The sequence below is a fragment of the Diabrotica undecimpunctata genome, chromosome 8 (genome assembly GCF_040954645.1).
Source record: "Diabrotica undecimpunctata isolate CICGRU chromosome 8, icDiaUnde3, whole genome shotgun sequence".
NCBI lineage: Eukaryota > Metazoa > Arthropoda > Insecta > Coleoptera > Chrysomelidae > Diabrotica > Diabrotica undecimpunctata.
Window position 1 is genome coordinate 16,769,957 of NC_092810.1, and position 12,911 is coordinate 16,782,867.

At 31.4% G+C, this 12,911-nt stretch overlaps 1 protein-coding gene across 1 annotated transcript in view; it reads left to right on the plus strand.

The window, feature by feature from the left end:
* Nucleotides 1-715: 715 nt before the first annotated feature.
* Nucleotides 716-12,911, plus strand: part of LOC140447217 (uncharacterized) — a 202,225-nt gene continuing 190,029 nt past the window's right edge. Inside the window, exon 1 of the mRNA XM_072539734.1 lies at nucleotides 716-1,015. Within this exon, the coding sequence (XP_072395835.1) occupies nucleotides 979-1,015 (37 nt within the window). The 5' untranslated portion in view covers nucleotides 716-978. The remainder of the gene's footprint in view (nucleotides 1,016-12,911) is intronic.

The following is a 12,911-nucleotide window of genomic DNA, read 5'->3' on the forward strand; positions in this document are numbered from 1 at the left end:
ACAACAAAACGACATAAACAATGTCAGTTTTGACAAATACGGTTCGTTAAGATGTCGTACAAACTTAACATTCGTCAAAGTATTTATCGTTTAGTTGGACATGTACCAAAACGCGATATTGTAAGAATTTTTTATCGTTTGATCAACGATTTATCAGACAATTAAAGAGTGCGAAAATGGTATACCATGCCTTAGTTTGCCCAAAAGTTAAAGACCAAGAGTTTTAACTCCTGCTCTGGAACTGTGATGGTGATCCTTTCCCAAGTTAACATGCTCCTTTTCTAACTTGGCTGCACCGTACTGAAGACCACCAATAGTCAGAAATACGTATATACGGGTGCCTTCCATCGATATACCTTTTTTATTTTCTGTTTTGCGAATATATATATATATATATATATATATATATATATATATATATATATATATATATATATATATATATAAAACAAGTTACCATTAACATAATTTAGCTAATCTCAAGATTTCTATAGAAATCTTAATAGTACTATGTAAAAAATATTGACCAAAAAAACTTTTCATGTTTCTTTACGTGTATCCTTCTCACATGCATCTTACATCAATCTAGATCTCATCAACTTTATTCAGCGCTTGATATGTAAACAATAAACCGTAAAACACTCCTTAATTAAGTACCACTTAGATGCAATTCAATGCTGACAGTCTCTCACGTTAAGAAGTGCGTACTTTCCAGAAGCGAAGGAAACGGTACCGCGTGCCGTCTATGTTCTTCGCTATTAGAGCACGCCAGTACCATGACAGTAGTTGGAAGAACCGCTGGTAAACAATCGTACTACCGGATGGCACCGTAAAGTGAATTAAAAACTTTCGTCTGTCGTGCGCTGAAAAATGACAAGTTGTGTGAATTTATAATCTTATTTTTTTTTGTTTATAAGGATTTTTTGTGTGCTTTTCTGATATAATTGTGTTATTTCTTTAGTATTTACCAGAATCGATATGTGGAAATATATTTTGGCCTTAATCATTTTTACAGGTGAGTTATTTTCATAAGCAACTAATAAAAGTTGATATCTGATAGTACATGGCATAGATCAGTACACTATAACTGTGTGTTAACTTAAACTGTTTTTACTATTTTCCTTACAATTTTTGCACCCTTTCATTTATTTCTTCGCTATTATCTGTAAATAAGTCCTTGATGTATTTCTCCCAAGTTTGTCTAGCAAGTTTGTTGTTTTTCTTCTTCTGATAATTGGAGATCTCCATTAGAGTTTTTTATAACTTTTTTATTTCTTATGTAGGCTATGCGTGTCTTGTTTTATATTAAATCCTTTTATTTCTTTGCAATTTTTATTCATCTAACGTTCTTTACCTTTCTTGATCTGCATTTCTACTAGTCTCTTTATTTGCTTATATTGTTCTTTATTTGTATTACTGTATTTTTGTTTTTTTTCTATGAGCTTTATAATATCTGGTGTCATTCAGTCTTTTTTGGCACTTGGTTCTTTTCTATCCACAAACGTCTCGCCAGCGTTAAATACTGCCGTCTTAATTTTGTTCCAGGCACTGTTAATGTCTTTTGAAGCTGCTGTGAATGCTGGTGCAATTGCTTCATTTATTTATTGTTAACATTTTTTACACTCAAGCTTTGACAAATCTAGTCCTAATTTTACTTTTTTTCTGTTATTTTTTCAGTCTATTGTTAACGTTGACTCGTTGTGGTTGGAGTCTGCATCAGCACTAGAATATGTTTTCACGATTTTTATCCCATTTTTAAATCTTTTCTTAACAAGAATGTAATTGATTTGGTTTCTTATCAGAATATTTTCGTTGCCTTCTGGTGTAATCTATGTATAAAGTCTCCTTGGTGGTAATTCATAAAAGGTGTCAATGATAACTAGTTCCTTCTCTTGACAATATTGTACTAATCGATCTCCTCTTTTGTTTCTTATTCCTAGACCACAATTCCCTACAATATCTTCTACTTTTCCTATAGCAACTTTGGTGTTAAAGTCGCCCAATATTTAAGATCCCATTTAAGACACGCTAGGCACTTAAAGTCGTTTTGTTTTCACTCTCCATTAGTGATTTTTCTTGAGATATCCTTAGGGATCTTTAATGCAGTGGTTTCTCGTTGCCTTCTGCATCTTTATGCCATTGATCATTCATGGTTCATCTGCTTTTGAGACCGCTCTGTCAATCTCAGGACAAAAGAGTAACCTTCCACTTACCAGCTCATCCGCCCAAAGCTGTTGACCAGTAAGCTCCCTTCCTCGTCAGCCTCCCTACCTTCCATTAGGATTGGTTACCCAATCTCCAGGTAGGGTTGCTCAGGTTACCAGGGTTTACACGTCTGAACATGATCATACTTCTTGGAGGTGAGGATACGAATTGGCTAGGAGAGGCTAGAGTTGCTATCTGAAAGCAACACTTTATGATGCGCAACGCTACCCTATTTGAACCCTGAATAACCAGTATACAGGCTGAGTTTTTAGTGCGACATCGAAGACCCTATATATTTTTTCATATTACTCATATTTATATTCTTCTCATAATTCTTTTTCTTATAATATTTGGCTTTGCATTACTATACAGAGTATTTAACAATTAATGCCCATTTTTATTTCTAAATTTCTATGAAATCAACACCATTTTTATAAAGAAGTATTGCATAAACAATTATTTATTTTATATAATAAGATAAACAATATATTGTTGTTTTTAAATTAAATTTAAATAAAATTATTGACTAAAATTTGCATACATGGTGAACTACAAAACAAAATTACAATTTTCTTAATTTTTTTAAATGGATCACACTGTATTTTATTTTTTAGAAATATTATATTTATGATAGTTTTTTATATAGCATTCCCTATACCTTAACTTATTATTTTTGAGGATATTTTTAGTTTTCTTCAAATTTCGGGAATACCTTCATAATATAACAATTTAACATTTTTATAAGTAGAAATAAGTATTGAGTATTGAGTGATAACAAAATTATGTTAATATAATTATATTATATATAAATATATATATATATATATATATATATATATATATATATAATTATTATATATTATGATAATATAACAAATATATTGAATCATATTTTATTAAAGGTATAGATACTGGCCTAAGAAACGATCCAAAATAATTTTGGAAGTACATCAATAATAAGCGATCTAGTTATAACCTACCTAACTCCTTATTTTATCAAGTCCAATCTGCAAAAAATGGTCAAGACATAGCTAATTTATTTATGAACTTCTTTCAAACTGTGTATTCACCAAATAACAACAACCTTTACTTACCTATCCATCCATTAAATAGCAAATTTAGTACAAATATTTGACCTTCTTAGATTATATTAGTACTTCTAAGATTAAAATGACTGATATTTTTAATGGCATAAATGAGCTGCCCAATAAGCTTACTGCTGGTCCAGATGGAGTGCCTAATTTTTTATTAAAAAAGTTTGTCTGTACCCTTGTAATACTATTTGTTATATTGTTTAATAGATCTCTGAAAACCTCTATGCTGTCTTTTTCAGGAAAGAAAGTTGTGTTGGTCCTATATTAAAAATGGTCAGAAAGACAATATTGAAAATTATCGTAGCATTGGTATACAATCTCCAATCCATAAGCTCTTTGACAGTCTTATAGCAAAGCAACTTTCTTGGTTATGTAAAGGCTTAATATCTCAATTACAACATGGTTTTCATAGCCAAAAATCCACTGCAACAAACTTGGTTTGCTATCAATCTGATATATTATCTCATATGGAAGACCGTAAACAGGTAGATGCAATATACACAGATTTTTGTATATCATTTGATCGTGTAGATCACCAAATACTTTTGGACACATTAATTAATATAGGCTTTAAAGTCAGGTTTGTTGAATGGATTAAAAACTCTACATCTGGGAGAAGTCAAAGAGTCATGATAGGTTGTCATTTGTCTGACAGTATCTCAGGAACATCTGCAGTTCCTCAAGTAGACCACACTTCTCCACATTTTTTTTTATCTTCGTTAACGACATCACTTCCTGTTTCCTAAATAGCAAATGTCTAATGTTGGCGGATGACTTAAAATTTTGAAAAGTTATAGAGAGCTTAAAACATCAAGCCTTGCTACAAGATGACTTAGACCGACTACAAAATTGTTGCAATTAGAACAAAACTCCACTTAAATGTGAAAAAATGTTGTTTTATAAGTTTTCTCGTAAATTCAATACAATTGGAACAAGCTATACTATTCATAATAAGCCACTGAATTGTGTTTCTTCTATTCGGGATTTGGGTGTTATTTTCGATGAGAAGCTTACTTTTTGTCACTATAAACTCTATTTCAATAAAGGCATCTAAACTTTTTGGTTTCGTTACTAGGAATTGCAAGTATGTTTTCATTGATTCAACAAGATTAGTGTATTGTTGCTTAGTTAGAGCTATTTTGGAATACTGTTCAGTTATTTGATTTTCAGAACGATATTGATACCATAGAAGAGTCCAGCATACATTTTTGAGATATTGTGCTTACAATATCCACATTACTATTGAAAATCATGATTATCCCCGTATCGAACAACAATTATCTTTACCCTCACTGAAAAACCGTCGTGATATGTCAGGAGCCATATTTATATATAAGGTCATACATGGATTTATTGATTGTCCAAACCTGTTAAGCCAGGTTACCTTTAATGTTTCCCATCAAGCTCTAAGTTGTAACGAAATATTTTGCCTACCACATGGGGTATTATTATAATAGGTAGAAAAATGGGGACATAAATTATTGGGACGGAGATAGGGCAAGCAAAATAATCGATACTTTTGCGAACGGCACTCAGGGTTTGTTTGGAGAACTGGGATCGTGGATAAGTAAATGGCAAGGGGTTTGGATTGGCGCAACCACAAAAATATGAAACAGAAGGTCATGAATCTCTTGGGACAAATAAACCAAAACACAGAAAGGAAGCAGGAAACACCTCTAGTAATTTAAAAAGAACGACACTTCGAGGTGCTTCATTATAACTATTACAACAACTAGTTGTAATTAGGGAAATAATTATTAGAAATGCAGAACATATATTTTTCAAATGAAACAAAAAAGGGTGAGTTAAAAAAAATAAACAAATAATGTTAAAAAAAAATTTAACATTTATTGTGTCTTACCACAAACAGTTATAAAAATAATGACACAAATATTAACATTAAATTTAAAACAGAAAAATTAAAATGACAGCTAAAGTCAAATCCTAAAATTTACAATTTTGAATATTACAATTTTTTAAATTTTAATTAAAGCAAAATATTTAAAAAAAATGTCTGTCTCTACTTTAAATTTAAACACAAAAAAGTTACCTGGACTGCACTGGGGTTTTACATTAAAATTCTGGAACTATAACTGGAACTAAACAAACTGTTTCAGGAACAAAACAGGAACAGCGAGATTGAAGAAGCACTTATGCTACTTTAGACTGGACTTCTTAAAAAAAAAAACAGGAAACTGGAACATCAGAATTGCTGCAGGCGACAAAAATCTCTTAAATACTTTTTTAACCCCCTCTATAACTACCATACTTCACACTTTACTTAACACCTCTACAATTTCCATAAAAAGGGGCAAAAACAGAAAACTTTACAAATTCGACGAATAAATTTGGATCCAGACCTAAGCCGACTGTCTTTTACAGCGACTCTGGTAAGAATGAGCAATTATCTTCTAAAATTCATCGCATAAGTTAGAATAAACAAAACGCTGGGTATAAACAAACACAAACGGGAATTGAATTAATTTGAAAACGCAGTATCGGGCGGTTTAACTATCAAAAAAAAAAATATCGAAGAATTTCCGCCTGTGACACAAACAAACAATAAAATGATTTATTATCGACTTGGCGACGTGAAAAGAACGAAATATTATTTGGGTTTTAACTTGAAAGATGCGAACTAAGAAACATGGAAAAAATTCTTCGTTATTATAATGCATATATAAGGGGATTTTAATTTAATACATATACGAACGGATTCCAATATATATATCAAGGAATTTATATATCAAAGAATTTGTAAGTGCTACAAAGTTACCACAATGTTTTCAATATCCCTTTCCACAGCACAACCTATGGTATTTACAATCCATTCGATAGATACATGAGGGTATTAAATGTTCTCGATTTTTATCTCGGTTAAAAAGATCTCTTGCTTTGTGATATTTATATTGGGATCGTTAAATTTTGTTCTTTTTATATTTTGTTTCTTTTTTTTTTAATTGTAAGATTTTTAGTCTCATTTTTTAAACTTTTTAAAAAATTTTATTATTGATTTTATAGTATAAGTAATTTCATGTTTTGAATTCTAATTGTGATATTGTATATTATAATGCAAACTGTTAATGGGGTTATCCCGTGTAGTAAATAAATAAATAAAAATAAATAAATATTTAATTAGATTAGATTAAATTCAACTGAATATATTTCTGTACAAGTTACTTCAATTTTATCGCAGAGTAGTTTTTATTACAAAACGAGGTAAATTAATAAGTATAGACACCCTTTATTAAACTAAGTTTTAATAAGAGTGCCAACAAGAATAACATCTAGCTTTTCGAATGCGCGGAAGTAATAACTTTTCGAGTAGAAATTTTAATTATTTCGCAGTCTTTGATCTTTTTCAAATAGTAATTTATTTTAAATGGACAGATTTTAATTTTTGCTATTTCTCTTTTTCATGACACTTAGAAAAAATATTACATTCGTTAAAATGAAAATGTTTCAGACCTTTTTTAAACTTAGAGAAGAGGACAATGTAAAGATTTAATATATACAGCTACAGCGAATTTTATATAAGTACGACAAGCAAAAAGTGACTGGTCATCTGAGCGTAAATAGAAATAAAAAAGATATTAAAGTAGGCGGTGTAGTAGACTAGTACGAAGCTTTGTAATATGTTTTATGTATTTTTAAAATTGAATAAAGTTATTTAATTATTTTTTTATTATTTATATTTTAAACAAATTATGTTATGTTTAAATAATTCATTGAGGTATTATTTTTGCTACACCATCTATTGAAGTATTAACAAAGCATAGAGAGAGGGCGAATATTTATTATACGGGACAGAAAGAGATAGAAAATAAAGACAGAGGAAGAAAAGAAAAACAGAGGGCGCCAACTACTTTTTAAATAAAAAATAGTAAAAATTAAACTGAAGATAAAGAAATTAATAAATTAATAAAGAAATTAAAATTAAATAATTATTTAAATATAAATTAATACAGATGTGACGTTTATAACGTTACACACTCCTACCACTTATCAGAAAAATTTCAAACACAACTGAGAAATTTTTCTCACAGAAAACAAGAACACATTGTGTCTTAATAATAGTGCTCAAGCTATGTATAAAGTCATGGACTCAGTTATAGGTCCTTTATTAGAACCTTTTGTTTTTTATTATCTTGATGATATTATCGTTGTAACCCCAGATTTTGATACTCATATCAAAACTCTGAAAATGCTATTCAAGCGTTTGAAAGATGCAAATCTCACTGTTAATTTTGAGAAATGCCGGTTTTGCAGATCTTCACTGCAATACCTTGGGTTTGTAGTAGATGATCAAGGGTTAAGAACTAATCCTGGTAAGGCCCAGTCTATTTTAGAATACCCTGTTCTCACAAATACAACCCAGATACGTCGGTTAATTGGCTTAATTGGTTATTACCGTAGGTTCTTAAACAATTTTGCTTCTATTTGCAGTCCCATTTATGACTTGTTCAAATGCAGAAAGAAAGGTCAACCTATTACGCTGGGCGCCAATGTGTAACGATAAGACTACCAAAGAGAATTGAAGTACTATTGTAAAAATAATACCCCAATCAACCATGGGAGCTTATCGTCTATACCTTGCCTAGCTCTCTATCTCAAGGGTGACTTCGTCTTGTCTTAAACTAGGGATTGAACCTGAGTTCTTAGTTGATAGCAAATAACACAAATTTTAACCAAACATATTTATTAAAATAAATAGAAAAACAATAATTAACCCTGCAAAAGCTTAACAGTTAATAAGTGCTACTTATTGCTTCGATGGGCTGCTTGTGTGTTCTAGCTGTTAGGTCCTCCAATTAAAAGTTGGGGTTTCTGGAGAGCTACAGTCACATGTGGTTGTTTGTCCTGATTAGGTTGTTAAATCCAATAAAGTCAATAAAGTTGTCAATATTGTTAAGTCCAATAAAGCCAATTAGGTTGTCGATATGCCAATAAAGTTATTTTAAACTTTAATTGTGGCTTATTCCCATTAAAACAGTAATTACTAGAAGATAAAACAAGAAAATAGCTTCAGAACAATAATAAGTTTCTGCATTTCGATGTACGGCATTGTTGGTGATATACCACGGTATATTTAAAACCATCCTTAATATTTTAGATTGGAAGCTTTGTATAATTTCTATATTAGAATTTGTCGTTGTTCCCCACAGTTTTATCGCATAGGTCCAAACTGGCTTCAACACCGCTTTGTATAGAAGTAATTATTTTGAGTTTTTAACTGGGATTGTTTTTCTATTAGCCAGTATAAGTCTCTCCCTTTATGACCCAGTTGTTTTCTTGTTGAAGATATGTGTTTTTTCCATGTCAGTTCTCTATCCAGGCAACATCATCTTGCTGTAGTATTTGTTTATGGTTATTACGTATAGGTTGACATGTTCCTCTACGGGTTGTAAATGTAATATGTATCGACTTTTGCTTATTCGGTTTCATTCTCCATTTTCTTTAACAAGTTTTTGACTTCATGTACGTTATTTTGCAGGAGTTCTGATGCGATGTATGGATTCTTGTTGGAGCCTAAGATCACCGTATCATCTGCAAATCTAACTGTTGTTGTGGCAGGTGATGTTGGCAGATCGGCAGTGTAGACTAGGTACAGGACACGACACGGATTGGAGTTGTGTTATGCCATTTTAAAACGTCTATTTGTAAAGTATGAAATTAGTAGTGTGTAATAGTTCAGAGGTAAACAACTCCTCGGCTTATAGGATAACTCCTGTTGCCATACTTTGTCAAACGCTTGTACTTGTTGAATGGTAAAATGTTTTCTACCTGAATGTAAATTGGTTAGTTGGAATTATTCCTTTGTCTTCTAGAAGAGATGTTTGTTGATAACAACATGATCCCTAAGATGCAGTCTGGTTTTAGGTTCGAATATATCTGCCTTTCTGCGTTATTAAAAGTGTTTCGGACACATTGGAGAACATTGGTAATAGGCTGACGGGTCGGTATGATTCCATCCTTTCAGGTGGTTTACCTTGTTTTAAAATGGGTGTTATTTCAGCTACTTTTTATTGTGGTGAGAAATAACTGATTTTCATGATTGAATTGAATAATTATGTTGGACATGTATATCCTTTTCCACAATTCTTGTAATATTTATCCTCTGATAAGGTCTTACCCTTGGGCTTTTTTAGGATTGCTATTGGATCCCACTGTGGTTTTTATTTCATTTTTTTAAAAAAATTTTCTTTTAATTCTAGCTGGTATGATTCTTCAAGTGCTCGATTTATTGTTTCCTCTCGATTTGGGTCAGTTGTTTCATTGGGAATCACCCCTTACGGTAAAAGATGTGCTAGTAGAAAAGTGCGAAAAGTTTAATCGTTACAGAATTAAATACCATTTGCCAAACAATCTTAAAAACATTTTAAACTCTAAAACACTTTAATTTACTAAGAAACGTGTATTTAACTGTTATAAACTCGGTTCCTATTCCCAGTCCGAACTGTCTAGTGAATTTAGTAATTATTTTTTTACGAAGTTAGTTACTTTTTAACAGACTAAAAGTGGCTGGAAATTACTATACAACCAAGCATACGTACTCATAGCCAATATTAATAGCAAACAAACTAAATAGTAAATAACATAGAACTTTGCGAATTACTGACAATCAATATTTATTTATCTGCATCATTTAATAAATAGTTATGTTAAATTATAACAACTAAAATATATTTTTTAAATATATACTACCCAAAATTTGATGGGTTTAGTATCCACTTCCACTATTTAGAATAATTCTTCTTTTTTTAAAGAAAGAAGTCTGCAATAGTAGTATACTTGAGCTATTAATACTGAGAAGTAGGAATTGTTGTGTTGTAGGTTTCCGACAATGAATCTGTCAAAATATGCCCGAGCTAAGCGAATGGAGTATACCGATCCGCTAGTAACCTTGTATGAGATTATTACAGGTGAATAAAATAATTTTATTCATTGATGCATTGTAACTATTCCAGTTTGCGTGTGGAGGGTTTAATTGAAATTTTTGCTTAAATGCCTTAATTCTAATCTGCCTCAGGTGTAAATAATCAAATATGCCGTAAAATACATATATTCGAAAATAATAATCTATAGTATATGGGCCTTGTGTCGAAATAAATAATAAAAAACAGTAATTATGTTTTAGTACATTAACATATGGGAGATATGTTAATCTTAACATATTGGACGTAATTATCTTAATGGGACACAGATTTTTGAAAATAAAAGAACCGACTTAATTAGCAAAATAGCTAAATTTTATTGAACTTATATATTTATGGTTTTTTTGTCTAGATAATACTAAACATTAATCTACACCGAACATGATTTATTCCATAATTAATAGAACTACTAATTATGTAATAGAGTATACAAAAATAATAATAGCAAACATTGCTGTAAATATAGTCTTTATTCTGTCTTCGTGTTCTCACCACGACGTGATGACCTGCCCAATAAAAACAGAAAAGTTCAGTAACTTTAATATTATTTACACTGGTGCTTTTGCTACCCAACTGTCCTTGGTCAATATATTCGAATTGTATGATCTCACAATCGCGATCGAAAACTGTGTGGCAAGAAGAAGGCAAATGAAAAGAATTTGCAGAAAAAAGAAAAGAACAGATAGAAAAGCAATTAGCAAAAAGCAATAGAAACAAAGAAGGCCTTGGTGGCTACTTCTAGATGAAACAACAGAAAAATTAAACAGATGGGCGGAATATTTCAAAGATCTATTAAATACAGAACAACAAGAGGAACTTAAGGGAAATCAGAATTAGCCAGAAGTTGAAGAAGGGACGTGCGAGGAACCATTTTTGAAAGAAGTCAAAGAAATAATAAGAGACCTAGCGCACAAACAACTTATTTGTCCTATTTATAAAAAAAGGGACAAAATGTAGTGCGAAAACTATAGAGGTATAGCACTATTAGAAGTAGTCTATAAAATACTAGAAAAAATTATTAGGTAAATATTAATAAAATATGATGACAAAGTGATTGGAGAATACCGAAGAGGTTTTAGGCCAGGAAAAACAATTACTGATCAAATAAATATGTTAAAATTAATACAAATAGCTACGAACAAAACTTTGGATTTTTTTTTTATTCAAAAAAATAAAGTCGCATCCACCCAAAGGTTATTAGCGACATTCCTGTAACATTTGTAATAATATTAAATTTTAACATTTGTAACAATCAATCATTGTAACAATTAATTACAATTTGTGAACAATTGAACATTTGTAACAATTAATTAAGTTAAATTTTGTGTAACATATTTATACATTTTAAGTAACCCAATAAATTGTTCGGAACTAAACTTTTGTTGAGGAGTGCTTTCAGGTTATTTGGCAAATTGTAAGACTGTCTTTGATTTACGTATTTAGGACAGTCTATCAAGAAGTGCTTTGTACTGTCTACTGTTTTGCAGTTTCGCATTTTGGAGGTACACTATTTGAGAAGAAATAGGCATGAGTATACCTACAGTGTCCAAGTCGTAGACGTGTAATAATAGTTTGGCATCTTCTATTTCTAGCTGTGGACTTCCATTAAAAAATATCACTTTTGATGGTTCTGAGTTTCGAACTAGAGTCATTCCACTCCCGATTCCACGTACTTAATACCTTATGTTTGTAATAACCTTTTAGATCGCCTGCGATACTCCGACACTCTGTTTCTGATGCGTCATTGGTGATAGCGTTACGCGCAATAGTATCTGCTTCTTCATTCCCTTCTATGCCTATATGAGATGGTATCCATAGGAAGTGGACTCCTCTGAAATTTTCTTGAGCTTTCATTAATTCGGCCCTGATAATTTTCTCAATGGGGAGTTTAGGGTATACATTTTGCATAGCTTTGACTGCACTGAGAGAGTCAGAAACGACTAGACAACAAGGGATGTTTTTAATATTTACTTGCTTGATGGCTTTGAGCAAACCAAATAGTTCTGCAGTATAGCTGCTGTAATTTGGAGGAAGTTTAAATTGAAAAGTGTCATTTGGGGTTACCACTGCTATTCCAATGCCAAGTTCACCGTTGGATGCATCTGTATAAATTTTAATCCACACCGCCTGAAGAAAAATTAATCTTTGTTATCCTGTCTTTGCGAAAACAGTCATATTGGTTGAAGTTATATTTTTTTGGGGGTTTCAGATTAGTTTCCTGTAGGCATATTACATCAGGAGATTGTTCACCAATTAGATGATGGAGCATAGCAAGGCGATGGAAAAACCCATCAATATTCCACTGAAATAGAGACTTGAATTTAATGTTAGCTTAACTGAGATGTGTCACTTTCCGTTTCCGATGCCTCACTGTTAAGATAATTATGGATTTTTTTTCTTATGGGCGCGAATTTACGTTTTATGGATCTTTGCTTTAAATGAGAATAAACTTGACTGAGCATATGGGACAAAGTTGGTAGGTCTGTGGTATATTCTTGAATTGTGGTTATAGGATCTGTTGACCCTGTGATATTCATTAGGAGCATGTTAAGTTGATCAACGTTTATAGGGAAAGGTAGATGGTGATTTTCTATGAAGTTTTTAGCAGGGTCAAGTAAGAGAGAAAATGAGCATTCAGAAGTGCTTGCTGAACTAATTTTAGCTTTTTTAGATTTTG